The following is a 13613-nucleotide window of genomic DNA, read 5'->3' as shown; positions in this document are numbered from 1 at the left end:
GGATCACGCGGGGGGGGGGGCCCTTCATGAGCGGGGGGAGCAATGCCGGTTCTTGGGGGGGTAGAGCAACGCCGCTGCCCTCGGGGGATGGGGGTGGGTGGGAACGAATCAAGCGAATTTCCCTTAGTTCCTATAGGGAAACTCACTTTGATATACGAGTATTTTGGATTACGAGCATGCTCGTGGAACGGATTAGGCTCATAATCCAGGGTACCACTGTACTTATTTATTTATTTTGTTTTCTATCCCGTTCTCCCCAACAAGCTCAGGACAGGTTAAAGGATAACATACATAATTTGCATAATTTATAGTTAACGGGTTACAATGTGACATACAGGTAGCTGTCGACTTACGACCGCAATTGGTTCCGACTGCTAGTTCATAAGTGGATCAGGATGTAAGTCGGCCTATGTTAAATCAAGGCAAGAATATTAGACTGCTTTAAGATGATTAAAATATCATTATCCAATCTGTTAAAAACATTTTCTTTCTTCGGAGAGCGGAAGTTGCGTCGTAAGGTCAAACAGTCGTAACTTGGATAGGTCGTAAGTCGACGACTACCTGTAGTTACAATACAATTTTTCCTAACTCAACATATACAGATGATCTAGTTCCAATATACATTTCTTCATAATCCAACAGCCGGGGAATTAGTTGAAGAAATAAGTTTTAATTGCTTACCTAAAGTTCAGGAGTCCTTTGAGGGATCTGATCTGTGGGGGCAGTGGCTTGGCATGAAATGGGAATAGGAATTTTGGCGTTTTGCAGTTGGAGGGCAGGACCAGGGAATGTTTTGAAGCATGTTTCACCCTGGGAACAGAGGGCTAGATGCACTAAAGATACTGTCTCAATCGCTGTTGGCCGATTCTCCAGCAGTGATCGATGCACTATCAAGTTTGTAAGCAAATGATTTGCACAGAGGTGCAAATCATTTGCACTCAAACGTGACTGATTGACACATGCACATAACCCTAACAGCAGTGACAGGGGAAGCAGCCTCCTGTCACTGCTGTTAGGACTTATTTTTTTAATGGCACAGATGTGTGTGTTTGTGTTACACACACACAATCTGTTCTATTAAACAAAAAGAAAAAAGTATCCCCCTGCACCATGTCCCCCTCCTGTGCCAGGCACCTCCGAGCCACCGTCTCCCCCTGAACCCCCCAAAATGGCAAGAGGGATGCCCAGTCCCTCCTGCCACACAGAACACCAAGCGACATGGCGCCAGGCAGCCTGGAGCCATTGCCCCCCCAAGCCCCAGTATAAATGGCAGGAAGTATGCCCACTCCCTCCTGCCACTAGATGCCTCTCCCACCCTGAACCTCCCCCATATCTTTTTAAAATGTTAGAAGCAGGAAGCCTGCTCTCTGGCTCCAGCTTCTTGCCATATATGGACTTGAATGAGTGACATGCTTGTCAATATTGATGGATTAGTGTATAATCTTGTCTTATGACAATTATATTTAATAATAGTATCTTGCTCTACTTAGTGATTTTGATTTGGAATCTTTATCAAAATAATTTTACCCAACACTAGCAGGAACCCTCCTCTGATCAGTCGACCACATGAAAATTAAAAGTGGAGGATGAAAAGTGTGACCAAGTCACATCATTAGACATGAAAATTTGTGTCTTTTTATTAATTCATGGTTATACACACATGAATTAATAGGAAGACACAAATTTTCATGTCTAATGATGCATGGGTAGATTTGAGGTATATTTTTCCCTCTTACAGCAGAAGGAATTCCACAAGAGCAAAAGGACAAGATCAGAAATAAACAAGAGTCAATATACCATTTTCTTGCTCAAGCTTCAATTTGAATAAAACATCTGGTGTTGGTTAGAAGACATTGTCTTATACCCCCTACTTCTTGTTTGTACTTTCCCATTACATCACTTTTGAAAGTATATAAGTATTGGTCCTCAAATATATAAATTTAGCACCTGGAAGACCACCAAGATATTCATGGACATGTCTGGCAATCATAGTCCACAGGGTGTGACTTTGCTTTTTATAAACCCAAACCAAAGCTATGTTTCACAAGTGAGAAGGATACAGGGTCAGGATTATTACACAACCAGGCTCCTAGCACAGTGTGTTCACAGTCCTTCTTATTAATTTTCCCATAAGATCTTCTTTCTGCTCTGACTACAGACACAAAAGCTTTCTGGAGAACTATTACAGTGTTTACACCCTTCTGCAAAAGCTATTTGCATTCCCGTATGAAAAAGCAGTGCATGCAAGTTCAAGCTCACTGGAGCATGGAAATATACTAATTTTCTTAATACCAGTTAGAGTTGAGCAATTACACAACAATAATGATTTACCTCTCTAAACCATCTTTCATCCAGACTAGCTCCCAGTGCCATACAAAAACTATGCATCCACCTGTCCCCACTGTCCTTGGGATCAAAGGGCCAATGATGGAACAGTTCCATCATTGGCCCTTTGATCCCAAGGACAGTGAACATAAGGGGAAGGGTAGAAAGACTGCCACTTATCCGGTCCCATGGGTCAACAAAGACAAACGGGAGTTGATGCAGAAAGCTGAACATGGGCTTCTAATACAAATGTGACACCAATGTTTTGCTTGCCGATGCAACAAGCTAGCTATGGAAATTTAAAAAGTGGGCAGAATTTGTGCGCTAATCAAGGTGCCCACACTGAATAAATGCCAAGGGCGGTTTGTACTGTGCACATGGTCCAGTAAAAGTGCTGGCACGTACCAGCGCAAGTTCTGGAATGTTATTCCATGGATAAAATGCTTGCCAGTGAAATTGGCATCGTAACCATTTCTTGTGCCCTACATTTTTGCAATACAGTGTTCCCCTGTGAATTCGTGGTTTGCAAATTGTGGACTTGCTCATTCAGGGTCTGCTCCGCCCGCCTCTTCCTGTAGTAAAGTCAGGCTACACCAATCAGGAGCTGCATGTCAAAGCAGCTCCTGATTGGTGTAACCCGACTTTACTATAGGAAGAGGCGGTCGGGGCAGACCGCAAGTGATGTTCTTCACCTGCTGGCGCTCCAGCTGCCCTCTCCTAGCTCCCCTGCCTTTTGACAGGCGAAAAACTGCATTTGCGGTTTTTCAAAATTTGCAGGGGTCCCTAAAATGGAACCCCTGTAAATTTCAGGGGAGTACTGTAGTGATATTTATGCACATAGCAACATATCAGCACATGCACACAGACAGTTTTTTTTCTCCTTTGTTCTGTGCACAGAGCCACCTCTATCCCACTTACTCTTGCTGGCCACAGGATTCAAAATAACCTTTATACAGCAACAGGACCCCCAAGCGATAGCACTGCAAAACTACCATTAGAGGCTGCTGGCTTTGTTTTGAATTCTAGCACTGGTAAAGGAAAAGGAAACAGGGGACTAGTGGGATCTGAGCAGGATCAATGCCATTTCCCCTGCGCATACCAATGCCAAAACAATTAAGTTGTGCACGCACAACTTTGGTCACACTGTACAGAATCTGGCCCCTAGCACCTCCTAAATAGAAGGCAGTAAGGGCCAGATTCTATAATGGGCACCTGTGTGTGACTGACATGCAGCAGGCACTTCACTTTAGACATCTATTGCATGTAGGTGCTCATTACGGAATCACGCTTAGCGAGGCCTAGCATGAAACTTAAGCGCCTGTAATGTAAGCCATGGTTTTATAGGCCTCCATTAGAGGCACCTAAAGCCCATATGCTCAAAACTCACTATGCTATTGATGGCTAATCGCAATCTTTTCTGTTGTTTGTAGCAGCCTTCAATAATCCTATGTAAATGGATTATGAGTTCATCAGTATTAAAATAAGCACTCCCGACTGCAGCCCGGACGATGCACAAAATGAAGCACTAGTTTTTAACGCTTCAAAGGGGTCCTTTTATCAAGCCGCGCTAGCGGGGTTAGCGCGTCGGGACATTTTATCACTCGCTAACCCCCGCGGCAGGCTAAACAAGTAACGTCTGCTCAATGCAGGCATTAGCGGCTAGCACGGCAGGCGGTTTAACGCGTGTTAAACCCCTACCGCAGCTTGATAAAAGGACCCTAAAGTCTCCAATGGGTCTGGAGGCGCAAGTAGTGTTAAAAAAAGCACCAAACAGCAGCTTTTAAAAATATGTTTCTGGATATTTGGGAGCTACTGACAAAATTTTGCAAAGAGTGATTGTTGGATTTAGCCCTTGGTCATGCACGTCCAGTGCGGGCTGGAAAATTCTTGTAACCTCCTGACAACTCTTATGTAATCTGCCTTGAACCGCAAGGTATTGGCGGAATAGGAATCACTAATGTAATATGAAGATGGGGGGTGGGGGGGTGATATATGTATTTGTTATGGATTACAATTTTGATTGAATTTAGGTGCTATTATAGTGTAATATGATTGTATAATATTGTTGCACTTTTTTTTGGTTTCAAAATGAATGAAGATATTTAAAAAAAAGTTTTAATGAGCACAGATATTGTGCATATGCTACACATGCACTATATGTATCATGCATTAATAGCAACATTAGTGCACAATTTAGAAAAAAAAAGACAAAAAATCCTTTAAAAAAGGTTACATTAAATCTGAGCATAGCATATGGGAAATCCCAATATTAAACATATTAAGCCCAGATTTTACCACTCAGGGAATGAACGCATTACTTTGTTGAAACTACAGGTTCTGTTGGATGCCCAAGTAAATGAGTATTTGGGCATAAAGAGCTTTGAGTGTACATATAACTCTTCAGCAATGCTTCACTTTTATTTTAAGTTTTAGATGTAAAAAAAAAAAATAAAAGATTGTGAATCCAGTACTAGAGAGGACTCTGTGGTTTCTGAAAATTCAAAATAGTAAAATCCATTACTATTTATTAAAGAAAAATTAACACAATTTAGAAGTCAAATACATGCAGCCTTTTGATTTTTGGATGTTTCATGTGAAAATAAATTACCACTGAAGATTTTTTTTGCAGTCTGTGCTTTTTATTGAGCCAAGATAAGAATCACAAGGTATGTACACATCCTTGTCACACTGTAATAATGTAAAAAAGTTGTTTTGGTGGTAGCTGTTGAACCCTGCCTTCAATTTCTCAGTAATCATTAACAGAATTCTTGACCTTCAGTTCTGGAGTTACCATTGAAATGCATTGGCTGAAAGAATGCCAGGGTTTGTGAGTTCTTGTCTCCATCTTCTGTGTGACACACAGTCATCAGTGAAATTTACACTTCCCCCTTTTTATCAAGCTGTGCTAAAGGTTTTTAGCATGGATCAGTGAGGCAAGTGCTCTGATGCTCATAAGAATTCTATGAGCATCACAGCATTTACCTAGGGCAGGGGTAGGCAATTCTGGTCCTCGAGAGCCACAGGCAGGTCAGGTTTTCAGGATATCCAAAATGAATATGTATGAGATGGATTTGCATGCACTGCCTCCTTGAGATTCAAATCTATCTCATGCATACTTATTCTGGATATCTTGAAAACCTGGCCTGCCTGTGGCTCTCGAGGACTGGAATTGCCTACCTCTGACCTAGGGTTACCAAATATCTCCAGAAAAAAAGAGGATGGATTGAGACATCCGGTTTTACTTCCAGTGCTTTCAATAGAAGTAAAACCTGGATGTCTCAATCTATCCTTTTTTTTCTGGAGCCATTTGGTAACTGTATATTTACCGCACTAAAAACTTCTAGCACAGCTAGATAAAAGGGGCTCTTAGTTAATTAATTGATTTTGACAGTCTTTAATGTGGTGATTTACCTAACTCTCAGAGCAAATCTCTTGCAAGTGTACAGTATTTAGATAAAAATAGTATGACATTATTTGACAAGCAATTTTATTGGTGACCTGCCTTTTTATATTATCACAGTGACTTCAGAAGTGTTTGAGGAAGATAACCTTAGCAGCCTCGTCTCTGAGGAAGATTCAGAGACTCAGTCTGTGTCCAGCCTCGGTTCTAGTCCAATGAGCCCCTTCGAAATGCCTGGTCCGTTTCCTCCAGCCACCCAGCCTGAGAGCCTGAGCTTGTCAAGCCCTGCATCGCTTTCTGATTTTGAACTGATCTCCCCTGTGCTGGGTCCCCGCAGTGAGTGCAGTGGTGCTTCATCTCCAGAATGTGACATTGAAAGAGGTAAGAGAATAAACTTACCCCCTTATAATCGCATTTGGAAGAAAATTTTATAAAAGTCCATTTTCACAGATACTGCCTTCAGGTACCATAAAAATTTAGTATAGTTGTAGGAAAGTTTAAAAAGCAAAAAAAAAAAAAAAAGTGCAATCTCCTACATGGATCAACAGAAAAACAACAATGAAATAGGCCTTTTCAACTATAAAATTTGGTTGAGGATCAATTTAAAACTGTGCATTATTAATCAAAACCATTCATACGAATACAAAAAAAAAGTTTAAAAAACTGCACCAAGGGGCTTGATAAATAGACTTTACATTGGTCCATGCTTCAGCAGTTACACCTCCATCAGGAATCACATTATCAGAAGAATTCTTGTTCTAATGATGACCTTCCTTAATTGTTTTTACCATCAAAGTGCAGAATCACGTGAGAAATTCAAAACACCTGGATTGTAGAGTCAAAGGTATACCTGTTCTCATGTCCCCTGGCTCTACAGCTGGTGTCTAAATTTAAGTTCCTTCAATTCCAACTATGCACCAGCACTCACTCTATTCAAAAAGAATTGAGAAGAATTAATTTGTAGAGTGGTTAACACAGGGGGACTAATCAGTCCTGGGAACTTCCTGAGAGAAAAAGCTCCAAAGGAGTTCACCTGGGTGTGTCCTCAGTGCATGAGCACGAAAAGCATCCTACAGGTCTATGCGAGTGTACTATATTTGAAATTGACCCCTTCGTATTTATAAAGAAGTTTAGGCTTTTTGATATTTTGGGGTCTAAATTTAAATGCCATTGCATGATTAAGTTTATGGAATACTAGCACTTGCACAGGAAAGTGAACACTTGTGGGTGTAAGTACCAGGTGAGCACTCAGTTCTATTCTATAAATGATGGGACAATTTGCTTTGCACATAAATGCATTGATCAAGGACAGTATCAATGAGCATATAGAAAGAAATAATCTGATGGGAACAAGCCAACATGGTTTCTGTAAAGGAAGATCATGCCAAACGAACCTACTGCACTTCTTTGAAGGGATAAGCGAACAATTGGACAAAGTTGACCCCATAGACATCGTATATCTGGACTTCCAAAAAGCCTTCGACAAGGTACCCCATGAGCGCCTACTAAGGAAACTGTGGAACCACGGGGTGGAAGGGGAAGTGCACAGATGGATCAAAAATTGGCTGGCAGACAGGAAACGGAGGGTAGGAGTAAAGGGACACTACTCTGACTCGAAAGGGGTCATGAGTGGCGTCCCGCAGGGGTCACTACTGGGACCGCTGCTGTTCAATATATTCATAAATGACCTGGAGTCAGGGACGAAGTGCGAAGTTATAAAATTCACGGACGACACAAAACTCTCCAGTAGGGTTAAAACTGTGGAGGAATGCAAAGAACTACAAAGGGACCTGAACAAACTGAGTGAGTGGGCAGACAAGTGGCAGATGAGCTTCAATGTGGAGAAATGTAAAGTCTTGCACATAGGGAAAGGAAACCCGATGTATAACTACACGATGGGGGGATGGTACTGGGAGAAGGCAAAATGGAAAAGGACTTGGGGGTTTTAGTGGATAGGACAATGAAGCCAGCGGCACAATGTGCAGCAGCCAAAGAGGGCGAATAGAATGTTGGGCATTATCAAAAAAGGCATCACTACCAGAACGAAGGAAGTTATCCTGCCACTGTATCGGGCGATGGTGCGCCTGCATCTGCGTTCAAACTGGTCGCCATACCTTAAGAAGGATATGGCGATACTCGAGAGGAGCAACAAGGATGATAAAAGGCATGGAAAACCTTTCATATGCTGAAAGGCTAGAGAAGCTGGGGCTCTTTTCCCTGGAAAAGCAGAGGCTTAGAGGGGACATGCTAGAAACTTTTAAGATCATGAAGGGTATGGAGAAGGTAGAGAGGGACAGATTCTTCAGACTAGCGGGGGCAACAAAAACAAGAGGGCATTCGCAAAAATTGAAAGGAGACAGATTCAAAACAAATGCTAGGTAGTTCTTCTTCACTCAGAGGGTGGTGAACACCTTGAATGCACTTCCAGAGGAGGTGGTAGGGCAGAGTACAATTTTGGGTTTCAAAATGGGATTGGATGATTTCCTGAAGGAAAAGGGGATTAAAGGGTATAGTTAGAAGGTTACCTACAGGATATTAAATGATTAGGGAATAGAATGTTTTAGGTATAAGATCACTTACAGGTCGTGAACCTGGGGGGCTGCCGCGGGAGCGGACTGCTGGGCATGATAGACCCATGGTCTGACTCGGCAGAGGCCATGCTTATGTTTTTATGTTAGGAGTGCGGACAGGACATGGGTGGGACCAACAATGACACATGTAATTTACAGAATACTGTAAGTTACATGCTAAAGGGCCACATTGTAGCATACACATTTAAGACTAAACTAAACTAAGCCTTAGGTTTATATACCGCATCTTCTCCACTGAAGTGGAGCTCGACATGGTTTACAGAGTTTAAAAAATATGGGAAGAGAGAAGAGAAAGACCTGCTACTGACAAGCTGTTGAGTGTTTAAATGTAGGCAACTTGATGTCAATTTATACTAGAATTCTGTAAAGGAATCTTGGTGCCCAGATACTGTTATAGGATTAGTGCTTAGCTCACTCTGTCCAAGCATTTAAATTGTGACACCCAGTTACTGAGTTGAAAAAGGGATCTTCTCCTAACCTTTCCAACCTTAATTACATCTGGAAACACGATAACTTTTTAAAAAGAAACATAGACCTCTGGTTGTAGGAGCCAAGAACTAGTTTTCTGATTTACATAAACAATTTATAAATAAATAGTTTTAGGATATCTTTTGGCTTTAGGAGACATTAGAATTCTTTTATATAGTTGTGGGTGTATGACTTTTGCTAGCACCAGTTTAAGATGGCAGACCTTTCTGCGTTGATTATAAGGGGAGTTTGGTTGCTGTTACTCATCTTCTGTGCATGCTTGTTATATTATTATATATGATGCATCATTGTTTGTACTGTGCACCCTTGGGGTACCCTGGCGTTGTATTTGCTGTTGTTTGCATCAATAAAAATTGTTTGAACCTGAAAAGAAACAACTTATCCTTCTCAGAGCACAAAACCACAACTCGAGTGGTCCTTATGCTCCTCAAGTTACAGTAGATGCATGGTATAGGTCAGGGAAGACAATATACTTTAACTATCAACAGAGTAACTACCAGATGGCCTTCTTTTCATATACTTTGATCCTCTATCCTTCAGATTATCGGTGCAGGCATTAGTCTTATCTATATTGGATTATTGCAACATTGTTTATTTGGGAGTTCCTAAGAAAATCCTGAGAAAATTAATAGTACAGAACACGGCTGTCCGAATAATATTTGGGTTGAAGAAAAATGATCCTATTAGTTCTTACTATTGACTGGCTACTGGTGGAAGTACGAGTAATATTTAAATTGTCCTGTATTTGCTTTAAGCTGGTTTGGGGATTAGCCCCAATCTAACTTCTATCCCATTTTGTGCTATACGGCCACTATGAGGATAACTAGGAATTGCAATTTATTCGCCTATCCAAAAATTACTGGTTGCAGTTACAGGTCTTTTTTGGATAGGACTCTTGCATTTCAAGCAAGTAAGCAGCAGTCCTGGTTGGGTAGTTACATTAGTGGAGCCATGCTGTCTTATGGCACATTTTGAAAAGAAATTAAGACTGTACTGTTTGATAAATTCATCTCCTAATTGAAGTTTTCATTGATAACAAAAATTTCTATATTGTGTATACATAGGAAACATGTTGTATTTTTAACTATTTGTACTTCGCTGATTGTCCAGCTTTCTTGTGTGTAAACCGCTTAGAAATCATTTGATTGTGGCAGTACAGAAGAATAAAGTTATGTTATGTTATTTTTGTTAAACTTTTAAATTTGTAAACTGCTTTGACCCCATTCGTGGAAAAGACGGTATATCAAGCCTAAATAAACAATCTCTTGTTCGCCGTTCATTAGCCTGGCTCACTGCTGCTGACTGGGCGGGCCTGACTCTAAAACAGAGGGGTCATTGTTTACCTAGGATTATCTGTGACTATACCTCTGTGATATGTTTCCAAGTCTATTATTTGTATACCGTCTATCAGTGGAGGTTATCTATGCAGTTTTACATTCAGTTATTCAAGCATTTTCCTCCTATCTGTCCTGGCGGCCCTGATTCTATAAACGGCATTAACTCTTAGGTGCTGTTCGGCATGGTTGTCAATCATCTGCTAGGTATAGAAGTGTGCCCAACAGCGCCTAAGCATCCTTGGGTGCAGTGCCATTTAGGCCAGGGTTTTCTTGGCCTAAATGAGTGCACTGGCCCCTAAGTCAATCTATGCCCAAATTCCATCTCAAATCTACCCCCAATTATGCCTACTTGCCAGTTGGTGTCCTGGTATAGATGTCTACCAGCTAATTAATTTTTAAAAAAATTATTAATGGTTATTAGCACTGATTAAGCCAATTAAAAAAATTAAGTTAGGCTCCTAGATTGGCTAGGAGCCTAACTTTAGGTATCTTTATAGACTCAGGGCCGCCGTGTCTGGATAAATATGAAATAGATGTATAAAAAAGGACCAATTAATCTGGCAATATTTTGTTACTGCATGCATATTGCTTAAGGTCAGTTTTTCAACAGTGCTTAATTTCCTCTAGGGGACCGGGCAGAAGGGGCAGAAAACAAAACCAGGGATCAAGTGAACAACAACTTCAACAGCAGTGGCAGCAAATCCAGAGGAGCCCCACTGTTGGATAACAGGATGAAACGACTTTCTCTTCAGTGCCTGAAGGCTGAGCAGATGAGCAGTGATGAACAGAAAGTGCGCCAGCGTACTCGGTCTTCCACCGGCATTGTCTCCATCAATGCAGTATAACCATTCTCAAGCCTCTGAAGAACATTGTGTCACTAGTCTATTTAATACACTTGAAGAATTCCCATCATAAATGACAGGATTTCCAAGTTTAGAAATTTTGTGATGGAGTACACATGCTGGAAAAGTGTACTTCATGAAGAACACATTGAGTTCCAAAGGCTTTCTTTACTTTGTATGTGTCTACTCAATCCCTAATTTTCTTTTCCCTTTCAATCTGTAGTCCTTTCTTCTCTCTCTCCTACTTGATTTCATGTTCTCTTGGTCTCCGTCTGCCTCACCCTTAAGTCTGAACTCCCTTCAGTCTGCCCCCAACTTTAGTTTGCTCCAGCCTCCCTTAGCAGGTCTCCCTTTGTTCTGAATTTTCCTGCTTAAGAAGTTCCTTTCAGTAACTACAGTAGGCTGGAGCTTTGAGTTGCTGGCTGGTACGGTGGTAGCCTGATTACTTGCAGCTGGTTCAAAAGTTGATTAGCTGGCGAGAAACTTTAGGGCATCAAACTCCTGTTATGGGATCCTGACAGACTCTGGCCTATATTATATATGCCAAACTGTGTTTGCTATTAAAACAAAAAGAACAGAATTGGATGAAAGAAAAAAAGCTGCATGTACAAGTTGGAAGATAAGACATTATTTTAATGAGATTTTTTTCCTGTTTGGATGCTCTTCAAAATGAACAAAACTTCTCAGCACTCCATTAATTACTCTCTTTCTTTGTCTGTACATCCTCGACACTGTAAATAACGTTTTGTAGTACCACTGCTGAAGCAATAAGCTGAGCTGTTCCTTGCCAATCAGGGTTCAAACCCGAGCCAAATATTGTGATGAGCTTTTTTTGTTTTTTCTACAAAACTCTCCTTTGGACTGCAAAAATAAATCAATAGTAAAATATAAAACAAAATGCCAACTTCTGAACACTGGTTCATGTCAATATTAGAAAACATTAAGGGCATTTTCTGTAGAATTGCATGTTCTTTCTCTGTGTGAGGTTGGAAGGGTTGCAGCCTGTCATAATTTAGGGGTGGTAGAAACCATGTTGAAGCTTTGAGGCTATTAGCCCTACCCCATTTCCTGGATTTTTCTTTCCAATGGTCTTCTGAGTTGGGAGAAGTGAAATGGGGAAGGGGACAGTTGGAAAGATTGGAGTCCCCTCTGCTGGTTGAAAAAAAATGACAAATACTGTACAAAACGAAGGACTTGTTTTTCCAAGTGGTTTCTTCAAATCTTTTGGTATTGCTACACTTTCTAATGCTACATTGTCATAAGGTGAGATCAGTATTAGGTCATAAGGAGAGATAGTGCTATAGAAGTAAACTTCATTTATGCAAATGAACCAGATCCACTGGAGGACTTATCAGAACCTTATGAGATGATGATGTACACATTACATCAAGTGAGAAGCTCACTCTAGTATGGTTAACTATTTGTGTTATGGTTATCTTTGTTATTTGTAATTTGTTTTATCGCAATAAAAGATCTGTACAACAAACATTTGTAAATGTATGAATTTTGCAGATATCTGGTGCCATGAGCAAACAATTAAAGTTAGAAGAAATTAAGCTGCTATTGGTCCCACACGATAGGGAAACGTTTCCCAAACCTGTCCAAATATCTGCAATAAATATTTATGAGTAAGATTTGCATGCAAATCTAACTAATGACTAGACATTACAGATATCCTGAACACCTGATTGGCTGGGGTTCCTCCAGGACAGGTTAGGGGACCACAACCCAGTTGAGTTATGAATATTCATGACACTGATTTGCATACAACAGAAGCAGTATACACAAATCAATCTCATGCATATTCATTGTGGTGTTTTGAAAACCCAACTGGGTTGTGGCTGTTGAGAAATATAGTTGCCCATCCCTAAGTCGTGGCAATATTTTGGTGGACAGAGGTAGTGTCAATTTCATGACAATGAAAGAACTGAAAAATTCTCCCCTCACTGCAAAATTGAACCAAATATAAAAAGAAAGAAAAAGATTAGGTTACTCACATCTGTTAATCTTTTTTTCTGGAAGCTTCACCATAGGGTCTTGCATCTATTCCAGCCTTGGCTACAGAACTTACAAATAAATCCACCCCCTCTCCTAGGTCATCTTCTAGGACACTCCCCTCCCAGCTCAGTAGGTAGCAAAGACAGGAAGATCTAGGAGAAACAGGAAACACAAGAAGAGAGAGGGGGGTATGGGGACTCCCCGCTACAAGTTAATTCTGCTCATGATAACCAAACACATAATTAACAAACACCCAAAAAGGCCAAATTTAGCTTAACAAGATATATGAACATGCCTAAACCACACAACTGAGTAATATTTCTCTAAAGAAGACACATCCTGAAGAGCAGAAGGGGCATCATCCCGGGACCCTTTAACCTTGTATAAAAGAATACTCATGGGATTCTTAGAGAGGCTGGTCAAAGACAGAAATCCAGCTTACCAATTACTAGCAGGTGACCTGTGAATCGGACAGAATAGATGGGCGGGTGTGAAGCTTCCAGAGGCTATTTACAAGAAAAAAAGATTAACAGGTGAGTAACCTAATCTTTTTTTCTTGGACAATAACCTCTCGAAGCTTCACCATAGGGATGTATCAAAGCAGTCCCAACACATCAGGGGTGTGCCCAAT

At 40.9% G+C, this 13613-nt stretch overlaps 1 protein-coding gene across 1 annotated transcript in view; it reads left to right on the top strand.

The window, feature by feature from the left end:
• Nucleotides 1-12470, top strand: part of SH3BP5 (SH3 domain binding protein 5) — a 103446-nt gene extending 90976 nt beyond the window's left edge. Inside the window, exons 8-9 of the mRNA XM_033930040.1 lie at nucleotides 5846-6106; nucleotides 10770-12470. Of these exons, the coding sequence (XP_033785931.1) occupies nucleotides 5846-6106; nucleotides 10770-10987 (479 nt within the window). The 3' untranslated portion in view covers nucleotides 10988-12470. The remainder of the gene's footprint in view (nucleotides 1-5845; nucleotides 6107-10769) is intronic.
• The last annotated feature ends 1143 nt before the right edge of the window (nucleotides 12471-13613 follow it).

This window comes from Geotrypetes seraphini, chromosome 2 (assembly GCF_902459505.1).
Source record: "Geotrypetes seraphini chromosome 2, aGeoSer1.1, whole genome shotgun sequence".
Lineage (NCBI taxonomy): Eukaryota > Metazoa > Chordata > Amphibia > Gymnophiona > Dermophiidae > Geotrypetes > Geotrypetes seraphini.
The sequence above is the reverse complement of the archived record's forward strand: the minus strand, read 5'-3'. Positions and strand labels throughout refer to the sequence as shown.